Source organism: Gouania willdenowi, chromosome 22, assembly GCF_900634775.1.
Source record: "Gouania willdenowi chromosome 22, fGouWil2.1, whole genome shotgun sequence".
Lineage (NCBI taxonomy): Eukaryota > Metazoa > Chordata > Actinopteri > Blenniiformes > Gobiesocidae > Gouania > Gouania willdenowi.
The window spans coordinates 25,973,802-25,995,624 of record NC_041065.1 but is presented as its reverse complement, the minus strand read 5'-3'; the positions used below and the strand labels follow the sequence as shown (position 1 = coordinate 25,995,624).

The window sequence follows — 21,823 nt, the reverse complement described above, 5'->3', positions numbered from 1 at the left end:
TTGGTCATGTGATAGGTCTGTCATTGGCCAGTTTAGGTAGTGTGACTAAGGCTAAACCTTACCCTAAACCTAACCCTAAAAATTGTTGCGATATTGTTGTTATAACCTAACTCTTACCCTAAGACGCTACATACTTGTACTTCGGTAACCGTACCAATAGCACTGGGGGTTGTCTGTATGGCAACCGTACAAATAGACACTTTCTTTTTTCTTTTTTTTTACTAGTGCTTCAGATTTTGAAGTTGTGTTGCCAAAGGGTGGGGAGACAAATACCTTCAAGGACCGGAGTGGCCCCCTGCTACTTGGTGTTTTTGTTCGAGGTGTTTCTGCACTTTGAAATTGAACACCCTTTTAAACAGAGAGCCAATTGTAGATGCAACAGTTCAACTGCAAGGGGCCCAAAAGAGATGGGCGATACCTCCAGATATAGCTTTATGTGAAAAGGACAAGCTCAGTAAAGTGTTGACTCAGTCAGACAAAGGTGGAGAAGTGAAGTGGTATTCATCAGAGAGGCTTAAAAACATCTCAACATGCAAGAGACTAAAAAGGACGAGACTGGTGGTGAAAGGTTCTCTGAGCAAGTAATCAGATTCTGGTTGTGTTGTTAGATTGAACGGAGTCTTCTCACATGTGAAAACAAATGTGTAATATAAACAAATAGACGGTAAGAGTGCAGGACGATATAAAGTGCGACTAGATTTTAATGTTCTTTTTGATTTTTAAGCTGTTGAATGTTTTCTGTTGAACTTTTTGATCATGTAAAGCACATTGAATTGCCTTGTGTATGAAATGTGCTATACAAATAAATTAGCCCTGCCTAGATATCGCAATATTAAAGCGTCAGAAGGTATACTGTCGATGGTGGCACACCTTTCCATCCCTGCTACATCTGTAGGAGACATGGTCAAAGTCCAAAATGATCAATTGTGGCCAGAAAATGTCAACATGCTAATATTGTTAAAAAAAAAGACATGTGGACTGTTCTAGTCTGATGTTTAAAAAACAAAACAAAACAAAAAAAAAAACTTGTGAGGCAAAGTTCAAGCCCAGTGAATATTTTTTTGAAAAATGTGACATTGACGATCTGGATTTATTTTTAGATTGGCAGGAGTTGTCTTTTTGCGTTCTATTTGCAGAGTGGCACTTTTTGCTTTTTAAACAGAAAAAATTGGTCTTTATGTAATAGTTTTTTTTTTAATTTGTTTATTTTCAACATTTATTTATATTCATTCCTGTTGAGTTGAAAAGATCATACCCAGATTAAGTATTATAACTCAAATAAAAGCATCCCCCTTTTTTTTTTTTTTTAATTAAACTAAATTTAAAACCAGAGGAGACCTGGCGTTCCAGGCTGCAGCCCCCAGACTCTGGAATGGTCTGCCCCAGTCTCTCCGGGAGATGAACTGCGTGGACACTTTTAAAAAACATTTGAAGACTTCGCTTTTCAAAAAAGCTTTTAGTTAACAAGATTTTATTTTTAATTTTTACTGCCCTTTTATGATGCTACACATGTGATGTAAATGTATGTTTATTGTTTCTGTGTACAGCACTTTGTGATTTTATCTGCGAAAAGCGCTTTATAAATAAATACTTACTTACTTACTTACTAAACTGCATTTTTTTTTCATTTCCAAAACACTGTAACTTAATGTTATCGTCCAGTTCTGTGTATCATCCCAACCCTAATATATATGTAAAAATGTGCAGCTCTGATTTCCCTATGTTTGATATTCAAGTTCTTATCTCTTTCAGGAAATATAGGTCAATAGGGAGGATTTAGATTTGCATTTCTCATATAACTGCAGTAAACTTCACGAGTTGAATAACAGTTTGTTTTTAAACTGTAAAAAGAACAAAGTGCTTATATCAGCGATTCAGATGCTTGTAACTGAAGGGTCATGGGTTCAAATCCACTATAGGCCATCGAGTCGATTAACCTGAACTGCTCCATGGATGTGATCCCGTGGCTCCCCACGACTTTTCGGGAACGGGTTGAAAGCAGTGAACAAATGTAATGTAAGTACCTGTAAATCCATGACAAAAAAAGATAATTATTATTATTCAATCGGATTTGTTTTGCTGATATCAAACCGATTTCCAATATCAATACCAGATTGGTACAACCCTAATATTTATGATTGTTTTTCCATGAATGTGAGTATTATTATTATCATTATTGTCAGAATCAGAAATACTTTTGTGTACATCCCAGGGGTAAATTTGTTACAGAGACTCAGGCAATATTGAAAATTAGAGGAATAAACACTAAACAAGGGAAGAAAACTGTACATAATTAAGTAAACGACTGTTAAATAAATTGGGATTAAATACAAGTACACATTACAGTAGAAAAAATAAATAAGAAATAAAAATGATAATAATAATAATAGTAATAATAATAATAATAATATATTTGTATGATGTAAGAAGGAAAAAAAACTATCATTACTATTACAGTTTGATCGAATTGCAATGTATAATGGAGCAGTTCTGAGACATAATATTTTAAAAGGGGACTTTTTCTCATCTAAATGAACTGGAAAGTTTTCAGGCATTGTTGTAAAAGTATGTTCTCTTTAAGAATTCCCAGATTGTGCTCTTTGTTTACATAACAGATCCATGCGACCTCATTGGGTAGGCCATGAAAAAACATCGCTTTCCCAGCTGGGTTAGTCAGTCTATCGAACAAATATTACAGTTTGGATGGAATCAGATTGTATTTTCAACCACTTTGAAACATTGTGTATTTAAAGTTGTAACCCAGAATGTATTTTAAAGAGCAGTCTTATAGAAGTGAACCCCCCTATAATTCAGTGGCAGATGCAGATGGTACAGTCCGGCCGCGTCCCTCGCTGTTCCTCTAACTGCGCTGAGAAGCAGATTCAACCGCGAACCAACGTTGTGCACCGTCACGGTGAGGAAGTTTAAAACCGAATTTATTCACCGAAAACAAGCGTCTTCTTTTAAACTCTTCTCGGTGTATGGCTTGAGCCGAGAGCTGGCCGTGGATTTCTGAGGGGAACTTGTCGTTTTTTGTTTGTTTTGTTTTGTTTGTGTTGGGCTATTATTACGGTGTAGCTAACGTTGCTTTGGTGAAGTCCAGAGCCTCATGTTTTCGTCAACTCAGGAGGAACACTGTGCCCCGTCCAAAGACCCGGTGAAGTACGGAGAGCTGGTGGTGCTGGGGTAAGCTCAAACAACTCAAATACATACAAATTATTAGAATATTTCAGTTCACAAATACGCTTCTGGCTAAACCAATCGTTTAACTCTGAAGTTTCGTCGAAGCTGCTAATGTAGCTATGATTCAGCGATATATCAATTAGCTTGTACAGGTGGCAGAAATTACGAGTGTGGTATTAAACAGAAATAAGGAGGAGTTTCATGGGAGGAAGTGTGAAAATGTGCGTGTGAGCGCGAGCGCAAATTACACTCACGAAGCTCACGTTACTCCACAAACTAAGACACGTGCACATGCAGATTTCTGTACATTAGGCGTGTATTATTTTTGTAATTGTACCCTAACCCAGTGATTTTCAGGTGAAAAACCAACTCCGTGTACATCTACTGCATGCAGTGTTCTTCAAATAGATGATCAGAGAGAAGAGTGAAATGAATCCCACACTCAGCAACTCTTGGCCCTGGCTCTCCTTCCTCACTAAACTTGGATTCATGGGGTTTCAGGAATTCGGAAGTAGTGTCGATCCCCTCCCCCAAGGCCCTCAGGCCCTCTTCCTTTTTTTATGACGAATTTTCTTACACAACTTCTGTTAGTTTTTTAACATAGTTTTTATGTTGTTGTTGCTGGAACTTGTGATAAGTTGATTTAGGATAGTAGAGCCTGATCAATATGGGATTTTTAGGGCTGATGCTGACACTCATTCTAGCAGGAATTATTATGCAGAAGTCAAGGAAACATCAAAGCGATCAGCAGACACCTCTGAAGAAGACTGGCAGTTGACAGTGGAAATATATCGAGAAATCAAAGTACATTTAATGAAAACTTGTTGTCTGAATAAATGAAGGCCGTGGCTATTGATACAGAAACATATGAATAGTCGGTAAGTCTATTCATACGGAGCGCCCCTCATTGGCCAGTTTAGTGGACGACGTGATAGGTGCACCACGTGACTTAAAGTTTCGTCAGTTTTATTTTAGCTCCCCGCTAACCCTTTTATTTTAGCCCTAACCCAGGAAATACCCTAAAAAGTTTTTTTTTTTCTCTTCTTGTATGTATTTTTAAAGGGGGAATTTGCCGTGTTAAATATGTTAAAATGAAAAAGATATATGATAAAAGTCGGATTGGAACCCACGTTAGCGGAAGGAAGGATCCTTGAGTGCGGCGCCTTAGAACGGTGAAAAAACATAGGCACATAACGGTTAATGTAGAAAAGGTCCAGAAAACGTACCCATAGTCCCAGAGGCTATTGATACATTAGCATATGATGCTAAATTAAAAAAATATCTGGGCACTACCAGATTAAAGTCGTAATATTTTCAAGAATAAAGTCGTAATTTTATGACAATAAAATGGAAAAACAAACATGATTTTGTCTGTTTTGCAAGGTCACTCCTGCGTTATGGAGAATGTGGTGTATACTGAGTTTGTACTTCTCTTCAGGTTTCACACATGTCCCTTTTGGCCCATCATCATCACCACACTGTTATCAGTTAAAAGACTTTAAATCAACTTTGCAGAAGTTTGCTTATATTCTGACAAAAGAACCAAACTGATTTGGAACAAATAGCCTTTTTGTGGAGGAAGAACTGGCTGGAATTTGTCGACTTCACCGCTATCGGTTTTGGTTGTGTTCACTTCAACAGGGACTTTATTCTCAAAATATTATGAGTTTAACATCGTAATGCTCAGATGTATTTTTATTTTAATTAGGGATGTCCCAATACAATACCGATATTGCAGCCTTGAGTATTGGCCAATACCTATAATGGTCCTATACAATATCAGTACAAATCATACATATATTTGTTACTTATTTTGTAGTGTGGAATGTTAGAAAAGGCTTGATCAAGTGATGTTACTCAAACAGAGAACAATAGTCAACAACAGTAGGTATGAGACAAACTATATATATATATATATATATATATATATATATATATATATATATATATCAACCGTACTTGTTTTTTCTTAGAATAATTTCACCAAGTTTCAGTGTCTTATTCTTGTTTCACTCAGATCCCTGTGATGTCTTCAACAAGTGGTTAAAAATGTGATATAAAAAAATGTAATAAATGCTGGTGGTGTTATCACATATAACTAGAGTTTAAAATGATAATAAAACCCTGAAATTGGATTAATTCCTAGAAACCTGAACTGTATTATGTCCTAACTTCTAGTCTTATGATTGTCAAAGTTGTTTTAGAAACTCTATTAAACCTATTATATCATTATTAAGGCTTTTGTTCACAAATACCCTGTGTGGGGTCAAACAGATACCTTGTTTGTTTACATGACTAGCAAACAAGCTATCAGTCAATTTTAATATCAACAGTTGTGCATTCATTACCAAATGGCCCTAAGACTTAAACGCTAACCACTGTAACCACTAATCGATGAATCCCAAAGAACTGCCAGTTTGAGTTCAGTTTGTTCAGAGCTGTAATGTTCCCCTGTACAAACATGTTGTTTGATAATCAACAAGTACAGCTGCTGCAGTGTCTGTTTTTTAACTGAGAAGGATTTCAATGGCCAAATAGATAGTCTCTCTCATCCTGTGAAGATGTGGAATGTAAAAACAATACAGAATGTAGGATCTCTTGGAATGAAAATACATTAAAATGAAGGAAAGAGCTGCTTTATGTTCTGTAAGATGGCATCAAAGTGTTTTCACAATATTTTTATCATCTTGAATTACCAAACGTCACCCCAGGTAAAGTATTATTGGTATGCATGTTTTATCAAACGGTAACTGTTGTGCAAATTAATGGAAAGTCCCTTCTGTGTCATCTGGAGTTTCCTCAATTGAAAAATCTCACCTGGAAGTTTTTACTACATGATGCAGCTATTGTTTCTCTAAAGTTCATGCTGTAAAGAAGTGTAATGATTTGTTTGCGTCACACTCATGGCCTGGGGCCCAAATCCAGCCCTCTGGAGCATCCAGTTTGGCCCTGCAGGAGAAAGTTAAAAAAAATGACATAGAAAACATGAATCTTTGTATAAATGAAACTCAACAATATTTGCAGGTGATCACAATGTGCTTATATCACACGTCATTTTTAATGTTAAATTATTTGGGGGCAAAAATATGGGCCCCATGTCTGAAATAAAGGTATAAAAAATTATTGGTCACAAAATCTAAAACATTTAAAGTGAATATCCTTTTGGTACTGATATCTGTCACTTATTGCTTGGATATTGTCGGTTTCTTACCTATTTAGTATTTTGTGTATATGTGCAAGTGCAAACCAGGGCACAATAATGTTAAAAGTTTTCCACCATAAAATCTGTGGCCCACTTGTGATCAAACTGCTCCGCATTTGGCTCTTGAACTAAACTGAGTTTGATGCTAGGGCTGGGCGATATTGACCAAAACTTGTATCATGATATTTTTTTCCCAAAATAGCGATATACGATATAAATCACAATAGTATTTCAAATAAAGTCAGACCAGAAAGAAACTTCTGGGATAAACAAACAGCTGCCCAATATGTCACTTTAGTCTTTTTCTCCTCTAAGGAACAGTAGGTGTGAGTGAGTTCTGTAGTGTTGCTTGTTTAGTGGAATGTCTGGGTTAGAACACACTCAGCAATCCATCAAACTGTACTTTTTATGCTGTTCTGAGAAGTAGTGAAAGCAGCGACTCCTAAAACAAGTATTTGAAAACAAAATAAGCTATAAAAAAGAATTAAGGATGCACCGATCGATTGTCGATCGGCCGATCATTGCATATGAAACCGATCTTTTTACCTCCACAAACGGCTTAAAGTCCATCATAAAGTCAGCACGGTCCTCTTCTGCTGTGGAATGACTAACAGACCCGCCCACCAGGTCAACAACAGTCACGGAGACGCGATTAGCTTAGCAGTTAGGCAGTAGTACACAAAAAAAGTGAGCAAAGGATCGCAATTTGTAATTCTTGTTACGCAGAAATAAGTCCTGGTGGAGCTGTAAACAAAACGCTACCTCATTCACTATAAGACACCGCCGTACCGCCGAAAAATCAAGCTAAAGCTAACAGAGCAAACATCCAGTGGGCTGCTGTTAGAGCTTATGAACAGTGAAAAGAGCAAAGTGACTACGAAGAAAACAATGGAGTTAATGGCTTTGTACATGAATAAAAACCTTCCACTAATGAACAAGTGGCTGTATAAAGTGTGAGAACAACTAACCTGTTCTATGTTCATTCTGTCATACACGTTGACTTATGGAAATGTTAGTCATGATGCACTTTATAATTTTTTAAAATGTTTGACTTTTAGGAGCTTTTGTCTTGTAAACTTTAGCAGATTATTTTTAGATAGAAATTTTTACATTTAAATATCCACAAAGCTGCTACATTTGGAATTATTTTTAATTTTTGCCCTACAAGGAAAGCTAAAACTCAGGACACTTTATTGGTCGTTTAAGATGTTTGTTTTTTTAGTTTGTCCTGTAGATCATAATTTTATCATCTATGCCAAACCCTGTGATTTTCTTTATTTGTTAAACCAAAATACTGCTGTGCACTTTATTTTTGGCAAAAAACTGAAAACAGGTCTGCAGTGTAACCTGTTGGACAAGTTTAGTTTGTTTTTCAAATGTGAAAAAAGAAAGGCTAAAAAAGTGATATAATTTAGTATTTTGGACAGCAATGTTCTAAACTTTCATTTATATTTGAGATAACTAGCTCATGTGCAGTTAAAACAACACATTTGTATTGTTTTGTGGATGTTCAATGTTTTACAATAAGATAAGATTGGAATACTCAAGGTGTACGCTCTTTAAAAAAAAAATTGGGATGGGCAGGTCAGGCTTTTAAAAAAATTGGTGATCAGCCAGAAAATTGCAATCGGTGAAAGCCTAATATATATATGATATCGTAATTTTGTATATCCCCAAAATAGAAAAATCAATATATCTTGATATATCGCCCAGCACTATTTGACGCCCCCTGGTATAGACCATTCTCTGAGAGGAGGCTGTGTATTCTATATTTTCCTCCACCCATACACTGGCAGTCACTGGGATTATTGTTGGAAACAAAAAGTGCTGACTGACGCTAACCTCAGGCTGAGATCGTGACGAGCTAAAGCCTACTAAAGTCTTCTCCGCTGACATAAAGAAACATACATGAATCAGAGGTGATGGGTGCATAATCAGTGCCGTGACAACCCTTCTTATTGATAACACTGATGGTAGAGCAGATAGCTGACAGCATGGAACAAAGCCTGTTTGAGCAGTGACTCCCCCAGTGGTTTGTGACTGTGCTGGTTCTTGTTACTAGCATGGATGCGTCTCTGTGCTGCTCAGTGAAAGGAGAGTGTAGGCCTGAGTCTGACTGTGCTGTGTGTGAGTCTGTGGAAATGAAAGGACGGATTGATCAGGAGTCACAGCTTCCTCTGTCTATTGTGGCTGGGACACTAGAGCTATTGATTGAACTTTCTACTCCTCCATCTCAATGGCCTCATAAATAAAGTGGACAAATAAACTTCAATACAGAAGGACACACATTAAGAAGTTATGTCTTTTAGATTTAAATATATTTTTTAGTAGAATACGCTTTTGTATTGCATTTATAAACCACAATAGCCTAAAGAAGGGGCTATAACTGATTTTAACCTAATGAATTTGACACCAGTATCAGGGTGCAGTTTCACAGGGTATTCTGACCTCAGTGTCTTAGTCTACTTAGCCTTTATCCACTTTAATCTGTGAACACCCTAGATGTCAATCATTTTGTAAACTTCAGGGATAGGCTGCACTGCTGTTGGTTCATTATGTCAACCTTGTCGTTTAGACTCAAATAAATCCATTACCAGCTGCTCTGTGGTCGAAGGCTGAACGATACGCAACAAAACTTCATATCTCAATATTTTTTCTCAAAATGGCGATATACGATATTAATCTCAATATTTTTAACATGTTTTACACCGATCTGATTGCCTATGTCGGATCGGCCAATATTTAGCCATTTATGCAATTCATGTGATCGGCTGTAATGTCTTAATTTGCCGATCCGATCAATGATGTCATTGTCGCGATCAAACTGTCTGTAGATACTCTCATTACATTGTTTTATCCGTCTCATTTACACTGAAGAGTTGTTTGCTTTACGTGACACGGCTTTTTTTCACTCACATTTGTGCACAAAGGTGAAAACCTATGTGTGAATGGCAAAAATGTCTCTCGGTTGGAGCGAAGCGGCTGAGAGCCAGACTTCTTCCCCAGTCTACCGGCTCTGAAAGCTTCTACAAGAGCTGCACGATTTTGACAAAAAAACTAATTCTGATTTTTCTGACAGATAATGCGATTGTGATTCGATTTACGATAATAAATCACTGCACAATATGTGCAACTTTTGGCTTTCTCTTCTCTAAGGGACAGCACGTGTGAGTGAGTTCTTTAGTTTGGCTTGTTTAGGGGTACTTCTGGGTTAGGACACACTCAGCAATCCATCCAACTGTGCTTTTGACACTGTTCTGAGAAGTAGCAAAATAATTGACTCCTGAAACAAGTATTTTGATTCGAAATAAGCTATAAAATAAAAGAATATCATTATAGTCAACATTGTAATTTATTATATCACCCAAATAGAGATCTCTATATATGTTGAATTACCCAGGCCTATATCTGGCACAGCTTAGAAGGAAATGGTCACAAATACTGGGAGTTGGTGCATAGCTTTGAAGATTCAGGCCTAAGTAATTAGTAGTGGTGGTGGTGGAGAGAGATTTCTCTCCGTTCTATGGTCAATAACTGAAGTTGTCTGTGGTTTTTTGAATGGGGTTCTTTTATGCAGTCAGGACTTATCATGGGAAAAAAAAACCTTTAATAATATATGATTGGGGTTCCTGTCTGTTTCATGAGACATTCAGGCACAGGGACACAACCTCATCTGTGTGCAGACATACTGTATGGACTAGCTGGCTCCTCATTTATATTAAAGCTTTCTATGTTGTAAAACATGTTGTCTATATAATTTTGAACAATTGTGACTATATTGGATTATTCTTACTCAACATATAGATAGTCGCTACAGTTTTCATTTCAAAATTTCCCTTATTTTCTTTTAGGCTATACCTGTTTCTATTGCCACCAAGTTAAATGATCACCAGTTGACCTAATACATCAACAGCTAAACTTGTCTTTGCATCAGTGCCTTTCAGATTTAACTGCTTGTTCATCATAACACATTAAAAACACTCTTAGTCCTTTTAACACACCTTCTAAACATTCAATTTTGAAAAATTGGTTTGTAAATGTGTGATATTGTCACAAAACACGTGAGGCATTTCTGTGTCATGTCCTGGCGTGATTTTAGATAAAGTGAGACAGAGAAAAGAGAGAAACGGTTCCGTTTTTGGAATGTAAATTCCATTTTTCCATTCATTTTCCACTATCACTTATAACTGCAGGCCCTACTTTTACAGTCTTGTCTCTATTATTCATTCATTTGTGTTAAAAACTAGCCTATGTTTTGCCAGTGGACCATATGTTTAACAAACTGACGACCAACAGTTTCCTGTTTATTTTTTCATTCAGACTTATTTTGTCCTGCCAAACAAGAATCAGAACAAAAACTCAAACAGTAATCAGCGGTTAATCTTTAAAAACATGTCTGTGGTTTTATGTTTCGGTGTGTTTGTTGTAGTTTTACTGCATCAGTCAGTGCCTTGCTGTCTCTCCTTGGGTGGCTTGTCCAACAGACCAGTTCGGTGCACTGTGCTGACTGGGACCATGTGTTTGTGTGCCTGGCCAGCCGTGAGGAGACATGGGACAGGTGGAGTTGCTAGGGAGGGAGGTAGAGAGAAGCAGAAGGACACTCTGCGGCTTTTGTGTCAACACAAAGGGGAAAACAGTCCGATTATCATGTGCTTGGTTAAACTGGTCTCCTTAAACGCAGGGGTATTCAAATGTGAGGGACTTGGTATGAATATTTCAGTTGCACTAAGGGTTTGGTCAGCAAACTGTGGTTAAATATGAATGCTGGCAGAAGGTTGGTGTGTTGGATAGGAGCAGAGCATGTGGTGTATCAGCTTTAGGAAGCAGCTGGTGGAACGAGAGAAAACCTGTGATACCGGAAAGGGATTCGACATTTAAAACTCCAAAACTGATATTTATTAAGTCATAAATATTGGTCATGATTGGGCTTTAAAATTAGGACAATAATGTAAAAATTCTGCCCTGAGGGAAAGTTTTGCAGTCACGAGTTTTCATTCCTTCAAGATTTGAGACGGTTCCTTCCTAGACAACAAGGAAACCTGACATGCTCCCTAAAATTGTAGATAAGCTGACATTTAATTCTTTTTTTTCAATGCCCAGCATCAGAACTTAATATAAAAGAAGCATTATTTAAAGGGAAACTGGCATTATTAATATGGATAGGGTATGTAACAATTATTTTAGTAATCAATTAATCTGTCCATTTTTAACTGATTAAATATATGTGTAGAGACATCTTGCAGTCTTTTTGATGTCATTCCATAATTTATAGATTTATGTGAAACAAAAATCCCTTTCAGCTCTTTTTATTGCACATAGCAAACATGCAAAAATCTAATTAATTTATTATGACCTTTCAAATAGGTTGTACTTAAATATAGGCAGAGTAAGCAACATTGCCTAAATAAACACGACCACAGTGCTAAATTAAGTATAAAAAAAAAATTTAATGATAGAAAAAAATTAAATTGATATTTCACTTTTTTGTTAAATTTTTAATTGTTTTTAAACGTTTAAAGGTTTATAAGATAGATTTGATTTTATGCCTCGGAGCCAAATACAGCTGAACTATTCATGGATGGATGCATTCGTCACTAAATCACCTCCATTTACTCATGGTTGCTTTAGTTTTATTTGCAATTGGCTTGTTGCACCGGGCAACAAAAATGTACTTCCGCATGTGATTCCGCATTCGACGGTGTGATTCTCAACACTTCCAATCCAAAGACGGGACAGTGTGTGAGCGGCCGAGTCCCTGACAGCTCTCGCTGCACTGTGCCCCATATGACAGTGCATAAAAAAGTGTTTTAGAGTTTTCACAGTACAGTTTGTGATGGCTCTTCTATGCCAGCAGCACCGAATGTTTATGGAGCTGTCTAGCAACTTAGCTGTAAGCGCGTCGTGCTTTTAAGAAAAAATTTAAATATAATGCTTTTTTTTTCTGTGTTGTATTAGTTCAAACGCTGACTTAACCTTGAATACTACATGCACCAGTTACTATAACTAAATACAGAATATAAAATACGGTGCAAACTCACTTGGTATAATGGCAAATTTGGTCATCTGAGTTAGCAAAGCTCTCCAGACAAAAACGTCTCCGCAGCTGCAGCAGCACTATTTAACCCAGAGACAGATCAAGTAATCTCTGCAGGTCCTTGTTTTCAGTTTGGTGTAATTATAATATCACTGGGTAAGAAATGCAGGCTACATACTCCTGTGTCCCTACTTGGAGTGAAGTTATCTCTCCGAATTTTGGCTAGCCATTGCTGACGTGCTGCATTATCAGCAGGGGAAATTATACAGAAATTGTACCATGAAGAACAGGTACATCTTGGTACACAACCTCCAAATCATTGATAGGCCAATCTCCTCTTTTGGACACTGAACATACTCATTCTTAGCTGGCTTCGCTAACAACAACAATCCAGGTTGATTGGCAGGACCTTGGGACTGGAAGTCCTCGCCCACACAAACTGTGACCGGAAGTTATTGGACGCCATACTGTGCAAGTAGCCAATTAATTTTACATGAAATGCATTGTCTTTTTCGACACATAATTACACTGCATAGGAAATAAACCTGACCTGTTGGTTGAGTCGGGCTCAGTTGACTACTCCAGATTTCTTTGGGTAACCATGGCAACAGTAAAAATGACACCTAATCAAAGATGCATTTGACACTTTTTCTTTCTTGGTTAAGTCGATTTAATCAATGAATAATTTCAGACCTATGATATTGATAGCGATGTCATGCATTGCAGAGCACTGTAAATATTTTAACTTCTCCATGTGTGATTGATTTATGATTGATTACAAGAATTTTTGCTTTTGAAATGTAATCCACACATTTTTGCCATTTTTTGTATTTGTGTAAAACAGTTCAAATGTAATAACTGATGTTTTGTCTGTCCTCGTCTCTGGCAGGTACAATGGCTCTCTGCCCAATGGAGACCGTGGTAGACGGAAAAGCAGATTTGCTCTTTACAGGAGGACCAAAGCCAATGGTGTTAAGCCAAGCACTGTGCACATCCTCAACACACCCCAAGCCAGCAAGGTACACAATAAAGCATTAGTTTGCTGTTAGATGACAAAAGCGTTCAGTTGGGATGTACAATTGTATTTCTTTTAGTAAAATAAATGTCTAAATATTGGTAGTGTAAACTTAAGTTGAGTATGGAAGGTTTTTATAATTTTTTTTACATAGTTAAACTACATTTTGACGCATGATTTGACTGAGTAAAACAGATTAAAAGGAGCTGAGGCAGAAAGATGAAAGAACTTTATTTAACCTAGGACAAAATGGTGCTAATGGATTTCAGTAGCACATGGAACACGAGGTAAAGCCCTTAACATTGTTTTTGGCTGGCCATAATGTTAACATTTCTACTACAAAAATCTGTTGAACCTGAATGGTTCTCACAGCTTCTGTTTGCACCGGAGGGCTCTTTTGAAAAGGCCACATCCAGTAGAACGTGTTTCCTGTGCTACATTCCTGCCTTTGGTTCCCAAGTAAAAGTGCTAAATCGACAAAAGAAGCTGCTTAGCTCGGCACTCCTGGAAGTCCAAGATTTCAGACATTTGTTGTGAATTTAGCTGCATGGACAAAGTCTGTCTGGCTCAGGTTACTCTCACCTTGTCAACCTGACTCTCAATGCTCGCTTTTCTTTGTCTCCAACAAAGGCTTTTTCATCGGCTAAAGTTAGCTTTATTTTATTAAAGTTTGAGCACGAATGTCGGTGACAAAGTCGTTTTTTTTAAGAAATGTAAAATATTCTTGAATACAATGTATGTGGCAGTGGTTATACACAATAAAGCAGGAAGTGTAGTTTACATAGTCAGAGACTGTTGTATCAATAGGAACGGCTGTGACCTCCTTCCCCTTTCAGCATTGTTTCACTGTGCTACCCCCCCTCTCCTTTTACCAGACGTGGGATTAGGAGGGGGAACTGAAAATTAAGCAGTTCCACAAGGCCTGTCCTCTAAGTCTCAATGCTTACAGTCTAAATTAGGACACATCCTCATAGACAGTGAGAGGATGGCATCAAAGTGAAGGACAATAAGGAAGTTAGGAGTTGATTTGAGGAAGCAAATTCTGATTCCCACCATTTGCGTAGGGCTTTTGTAGGTGTCATATTGAATGAGTTTGAGTTTCCTGTAGCTGTTTAACAGGTGGAGCATTGTTTGTTTGCAGACGTGTGGTTTGAGACGAGAGTGCATGTGATGATGACCCAGATGTCCCCGTCTGTTTTCTGCTGTTTTACTGCAGAGCGTGGCGGCTTTGATGACCCACTTTCTCTCTCCCTCATTCGCTCCCACACGTGACAAAGAGAAGGGGGGTTGTTTTGGAAATGGTATTTGCAGATTAGAGGGGGGACGAGAGGAGACGAGAGTGGCATGTGGTGAAGTGTTGATGAGATCTGGGCCTGTGTTTTAAACCTCCCCCCTCCTCCCCTCAGTGCCTGAGGAAGTTCAGCTGGTAGACAACTTTGTGTTAGCAGAGGCCAGGTGGCAGTTTTTGGGGTTTGCAGTTAGTGTGACTTCACACACCTGTCACGGTTTCTCAGTTTTAGAGAGCATAATCAAGAAAAGGTGTAGTACCGTATTTTCCAGGCTATTGAACGCACCGCTATATTGGCCGCATTCCAATAACTTAGGAAATTTGCAAAAAAAACACATGAAGGCTGTAGGTTGCACCCTATTGGCTGATGAGGGTGCCCTTCAAACGACTTGGCCAATCAAAACAGGCAGGTCGGCGGACTGCTGTTCTCTCATTAAAGTAAAGGAGATTTCCGTGTATTCTGATCAGTTTCAACTGATGTTTCCATCGCCACATGAAGTCTCCTCCTCATTGCTCCACGTCTGCATATCAGTCCATTTACAGCATTTTATGGTCAGTTTTTACTGGATCCAAACTGATAGACCGCTCCCTCTCTCTTTTGTTCTTCTTACCGTGTACCATCGCCCGAGGAGCGATCCTGTCGAGGACACGGTTGCTTCTGAACAAACCTAACGTGGTGATTTGACAATTTATTTACGTTTTATTATTTCCTAGTATTAAAATCTGGCAGAGATATATCGTACATTTTAAACCTTATTGTACTTTTTATACGCTTTTCCTACCGCAAATGCATACAAGCCCGCTACGCTCCCCTGTCCAGAAACGTCCATTTATTATTTGCTTTTTTTTGAAGCAAACACCTGTTTTTACGCTTAAAAAATAAAAACAAATATTCAACAGATGTATGACTTCTGCTGTTACCAGTTCTCGAGCAATTTCTCTCCACTCGGACACCATCTACAGAGCACATCCGTCCTGTGATTAAAGCTGTGAGTGCTTTAACTTTTTCTACTTTATCCGAAGCTCATTTCTGAACATTGAGTTCACAGAGATGTTCAGTGGCTGTTACAGTTCAGTCATTCCACTGTAGGGGTGACTGTCAGTAATATTCTGCCTCCCGACAGACGCTTTCACTCGACAGACGTGCCCGACTGAAAAATTCAAACACAGCACTCTGGTCGCGCCCTCAACTTTAAATAAAAATAATACGGTAATACTTTGGAGTAGCTCTACCTTTGCAATGAGCTGCTACCTACGAAGCAGAAAGCCTATTCATGTAAATATGAAGTGAACAAGGGAAGCTAACCTCGCTGTTGTTGAAGCTTTGGAAGTGACTCATCATTTGAGTGTCATCTGTTTTCATGATAACGGTGCTTCATCCTGGTTTTCCTGGAAATCCAGGGATTGCGTCAAGTGTTGTTTCCTGTTCTTATGAAACTCCCTTGATCTGTGATGAAACGTCTAAAGCAGCTTTGCTGAGGCACTGACCACAACTGCTGTGTTTTCTTGTGTGTCTGTACTAGAAAATGTTTTGATGTTAAATCCTTTTGTGTACTTTGTTGATGCGTTTCAGGCTGTTAACTGCAAAGGCCAACACAGCATCTCGTACACTCTATCCAGAAACCAGACAGTGGTGGTGGAGTACTGCCATGATAAAGACACTGACATGTTTCAGGTAAATAATGCTCAGTAATGGCTCATTTTTATAGTTTTGATACCAAACCGTCAGGAAGCGCTTAAGTGCTTATAATAATTGTATTATCAACAGTCTGATACAAAAAAAAACTTAATATCGCTACATATAAATGCCCTTTTTAAACTGTCACTTGCTCCGTTCCATTCATTTATAGTTCATTAAAGGGTTAATAGAATGACACAAGCCAGCACAGCAGTAATTGCTGTTACAACCGAGCTGTAGCCACATGCACTAGAACAGGGGTGTCGAGCTCATTTTAGTTCGGGGGCCAAATATAGACCAAGTGGGCCACAGATTTTAGGTTAGGAAAAAAAAAAGAAAAATTTTAACATTGTTGGGCCCTAGTTTCCAATATCAGTGTCTGTAGGATCTTCACTTCAGAAGTTCTTGATGTTGTAACCAATTTTTGTGTAATTTAGAGGAATTTTGTGGAATTGTTTGTGAGAAATTTACTGAAAATGGGATTGAAAAAGACTGCATTCTAGTGATTTAAGCATGGGAAAACTGCAAGCCCCTAAAAATATTGAGGAGTTTCACTTAAATAATAGCTTGGTTAGAATCTGTGTTGTCTTGCAGATTGGCCGATCCACAGAGAGTCCCATTGACTTTGTGGTCACTGACACAGTAGCAGGAAGTCAGGAGGGAGAGGAGACTCCAATCACACAGAGCACCATCTCTCGTTTCGCCTGCAGGGTCGTCTGTGAGCGTCACCCACCCTACACAGCTCGCATCTTTGCTGCAGGGTTTGACTCCTCCAAAAACATCTTCCTTGGGGTACTTGTTTGCACATGCAGTATAACGATGCTCTTATTTTGAAATATAGCCCTTGTTTCAAGGGTTTTCCACAGAAAACAGAGCACCTCTGCAGTGTTATGCAAAGACATGAGTTTGTATCATCTGTGTTCTGTTTGGCTCCAAGGAAAAAGCTGCAAAATGGAAAAATCCAGATGGTCATATGGACGGGCTGACGACCAATGGTGTGCTGGTGATGCACCCTAAAGGAGGCTTCACAGAAGAATCCAAGCCTGGTGTTTGGAGAGAGATCTCAGTTTGTGGAGACGTTTACACTTTGAGAGAGACTCGATCTGCACAAACCCCAGGAAAACTGGTCAGTCACTTCAAATATGTGTCACTGAGATGATCAAAACAAACATTTCATTCAGACATAATCTGTAGGGGTGTGCAATCTAAGGAACCTCATGATTCGATAACAATTCAGGGTGCAACGATTTAATTCTTCAACATTAAACTGACATTAAAGATTATCACGATTTTTTCTCACTTTGTGGCTCTTCATATTTTTCAACAAGGTATTTGTGTCTGTATCCATTAATTAAAGTAACCAAACAAATGTATCACTATTATCTTTTGTTCTTATCAAATCACCAAATCGAACAGTATTCATCATACGAAAGAAATGAATATAACAATATAAAAATAACAAAAATATTTTTTTTATTCAGCTAATTCAATCTGAACCAACACCAATGCTGGCTTATTCAGTAAAAATATAGACTTCTAAACAAAATCTTCAGTGAGCTGCATAAATCTCACGAGTAACTAAACATTTTGCTGAGCACAATCAAAGCAGCTTTAAAAACTTATAAAACCTACATCAGCTCTCAACACTTGTGGAATTTGGGTTTTTAATTAAACGATGGATGGATAAAAGAACACAATAAATTATTAAATCATGCCAGGGCATGTACTAAATGTGCAGCTACTCGTCATCATTGCTGTCTTTGCTATCACCAATGCTGTCATCATGCTTAGAATTTTAAACTTTCACATTATTATGTAAGAATAGGAGCTAGTCAAGATGCTAAGAATTAAATATGCTCAGATGTGCAGTTACTACGTCTCCTGCGGTAGGGAAAACTTTTTCCGCTGAGACACTGGTACCAGGAATGCACAGATACCTCTTGGCCAACTTTGAAATCATAGGATACAGCACTTGATTCTTTCAAACTCAAACTTTAAATCCGGGTGAGTGAATCTCACGCTCAGTAACTAGCCGAAGAGTCAGCTGCCGCCATCAACTCTGGTCCGTTCCTTCAGGTGTCCACGCAGCATTCGTGACTTTAACTTTTGTTCCACGAGCAGCAGTCGTGTTCCTGTCATTTAGTTATTATGAAAATAAATAGTTTTTTATCGTTAATGAATCGTTATTGAATCGTCATGTGTCGCATTGCAATGAATCTAAGGCTACGTTAACACTGCAGACAAATGTGACCCAAATCTGATTTTTTTTGCCCATATGCAACCTGTATCCGATCTGTTAAAGACAGTCTGAACAGCACAATTCCAATTCTTTTGAAATGTGGTCCAAAATCAGATACAGATTTGATTTTTTGCAATGCGGCTACAGTCTGGACGGCCAACGTGCTTTCTATCCGACTTCAACGTCATCATCATGCGAAAATGTCTTAATTCTGAGCCATGGCGGAGGATGCAGCAGAGAGTGGACAATTAAAATTTCTCAGCGCCCTACACTCGACGCCTCCATGTTTTCTTCCGTAAACACCTTACTTGCATGTGGGGTCATGTGTCACCTTAGAACCACTTACGCGCATGCCGGTCACTTTAGGGTTGCATTCCGTTTATACTCCGAAATGATTGAAGATGCATTTAATATGTAACATGAACGATCACACAAAAAGATCAGATTTGTTTTTTTTTCGAAATCCAAATTGTGCATTAAGACCTGCAGTCTGAACGTAGTCTATCAATTGATTTTTTGGCACACTTCTACAGTGTTAGTAATGTTATTAAATCACCCAAAATGCATGTGTTCCTGTACTGTCCACAGGTGGATAATGAGAGTAATGTCCTCCAGGACGGCTCTCTGGTGGATCTATGTGGAGCCACGTTGCTCTGGCGTACAGCAGAAGGCCTTTTTCACACGCCCACGCAAAAACACTTGGAGGCTCTGAGGCAGGAGATCAATGCAGCCCGGCCCCAGTGCCCCGTGGGTCTGAACACCTTGGCCTTCCCCAGCATGCAGCGCAGTCGTGCCCTGACCTCTCTGGAGGACAAGCAGCCCTGGGTCTACTTAGCGTGTGGCCACGTGCACGGTTACCACAACTGGGGCCACCGTTCTGAGCAAGAGCCCAACACTCAGCGGGAGTGTCCGATGTGCAGGGTGGTGGGGCCCTACGTCCCTCTGTGGCTGGGCTGTGAGGCGGCGTTTTATGTGGACACGGGCGCTCCCACGCATGCCTTCGTGCCATGTGGGCACGTGTGCTCGGAGAAGTCGGTGAAGTACTGGTCGGAGATCCCTCTGCCTCACGGCACCCACGCCTTCCACGCCGCTTGCCCATTCTGTGCCACCCAGCTCAGCCTCTCCCAGGGCTGCTCCAAGCTAATCTTCCAGGGACCTGTGGACTGAACCGAAGGGTCAAGCTTCAGCCGAGCGATTAACCAGTAAACACCAACATGCTGTGAAACTGTTCAGATTGTTTTGTGCTTTTCTTTTGTTGGTGTAAGCCAGCTGTGGAAAGGAATAAGAATAAGCCTTTTCAAGCTCCTCGCCATAGACTAAGGAATCTACAGCACAACAGAGAGCCATTACTGACTATTGTGGTCCTTTTGTGGCTGTTTGGGTGGCTGATGTGGGATAAAGAGAAAAAAACGAGCTCAGTGGATACAAAGACTGATGTACCACCTGATTTTAAGGAGAACACAAACAGCTCTGCACTGTCCCAACTGCAGCACTACCACCTGGAAAACATGTTGTTGGGTTGAACTGGTTTATATTATGAAGTAGACCAAACCAATTCAGAGTGAGCAGGAGGAGGGTTTAAGTTGCGCTCCTTAGACAGAGTTTTTTCACAGCCAGACAGCTGGACTGTTGGCTGGGAGAGATGGAAGAAAAAACTCCTTATAAATGCTCTCCATTGGCCAATCAGGGGCCTCAATGGCATCTGAGTAATGCAGCTTCTGTTTGTCAACCAAGCTTTGAAGGTGGAGAAGACTTTGTGTGAGATATAATCTAGTGCCTCAAATCCCAACTGAACTAATGGGACTATTTTTCATAGAAGAGAAAAGATATTTTGTTGGAGGTTTAAAAAAAAAAAAAAAAAAAAAAAAGCAATAGTTTTTCATCCAGAAAGCAAACCTCCCACATGAAAGATTCCCCACACCAGAGGTATTTTACTACACTGAGGCCCCCTTTTTATTGTTTGTAATTCAAATGCTAATATATTTTTTCTCCAGCGTATGTAACGTGCGTTTGAGAGAATGCTCGAGTGTACGTTGAGTGCGTGTGACTGTGCAAGCTTGACTTGTGTGGGTGCCCTCGGGTCGTATAAATCACCCTACATCACTTCACCACAAGTTCTTCTTTTTTTCTTTTCTTTTTTTTTCTGGTGCCGCCCACCACCCAAGACAAGAGCGCAGGATTTTAGACAAAAGTTGCAGAGATTTGTGTGAATGTAACTAACTGCTGATTAGGGTCTAGTTAAAAATGTCTCTTTATTTTTTTATTTTCTTCCTGTAGCTGTGTTAAGGTGAGGCCTGCTTACGTCAGCCAGCTTGAAACGTCCCCGACCCACACACACACACACACACACACACACACAAGCACGTACGTACTGTATCCAATCTGCACTGTTGTTAGCTTTAACCTGCACTGGGCCTGATCCAATGATTAGTTTGCTGTCAAACTTGGGCACAGTCTCAGCAGCATCCAGAGATTAAACCAAATATAGGGAAGAGCTGTTTTCTCTCCAAATGGAAGGCGGACGCTCTTTTTTTTTTTTTTTTTTCTCTTTCTCTTTTTTTTCCCATTTCAAAGTGTGTCTGCAAACAATCCCGAACCCAAACTGCTGCTATGGAATGTTGACAGCTCAGGATTACAGCCCAGGACATTCAGACGCTCCACGGGAACAATGATATTATCACAGCTCATGCCAAATTTGGTAAGTTCCTTTGTTGCGCGGATGAGTCAAATTGTCCAAAAACAAAAGTAGCTTGCAGATGGTATTGAAATCTATAAAGTATCTGGGACAAGTGTGTGTGCAGCATTCTACCAGATTGTGCCTGTAATGTACAGTATAGTCAGAGTTCTGCTATATAATGTGAAGCTTTATAAGTATGACATGTTGATGTTTACGGTTCTATTTCAGCTTTCTAAACATTTTTAGCTACAGGTTGTGTTTTGATGAATACACTTTTTAGAGGTGCTGCTGCTTAGGACCCCCCCCCTTCACCTTTCTAAGTCACAAGATTCTCTATGGCAGGGGTTCTCAATCTTGGGGTCGGGATCCCCTTTGGGGTCACGAGACACTGGGAAGTGGGCCGCCAGAGGCCTTTAAGAAACTAAGAATATTTTTTTAACAACTTGAGCCAATTTTTGCTTATTTTTACCATTTTTCTGCAACTACATCAAACTTGCCATATTTTAA

At 39.1% G+C, this 21,823-nt stretch overlaps 1 protein-coding gene across 2 annotated transcripts; it reads left to right on the top strand.

Annotated features, from left to right (window-relative positions):
* Nucleotides 1–1,888: 1,888 nt before the first annotated feature.
* On the top strand, nt 1,889–20,550 carry peli2 (pellino E3 ubiquitin protein ligase family member 2). Of its 2 annotated transcripts, none has more exons than XM_028437582.1 (6): nt 1,889–2,016; nt 13,309–13,438; nt 16,296–16,397; nt 16,995–17,192; nt 17,338–17,526; nt 19,228–20,550. In XM_028437582.1, coding segments are annotated over exons 1-6 (1,200 nt in total). In that variant the 5' UTR covers nt 1,889–2,014; the 3' UTR covers nt 19,807–20,550. The 2 variants fall into 2 exon arrangements, with proteins under 2 accessions (XP_028293383.1, XP_028293382.1); XM_028437581.1 differs by lacking the exon at nt 1,889–2,016 and adding an exon at nt 2,882–3,186.
* The last annotated feature ends 1,273 nt before the right edge of the window (nt 20,551–21,823 follow it).

What these genes read in the sequence shown, in the direction of transcription:
- peli2 (XM_028437581.1), top strand. Translation starts at nt 3,110, where the DNA reads ATGTTTTCGTCAACTCAGGAGGAACACTGTGCCCCGTCCAAAGACCCG. An exon ending in GGAGAGCTGGTGGTGCTGGG is followed by an intron (nt 3,187 to 13,308) that starts GTAAGCTCAAAC and finishes CGTCTCTGGCAG; the next exon opens with GTACAATGGCTCTCTGCCCA. An exon ending in ACACACCCCAAGCCAGCAAG is followed by an intron (nt 13,439 to 16,295) that starts GTACACAATAAA and finishes GATGCGTTTCAG; the next exon opens with GCTGTTAACTGCAAAGGCCA.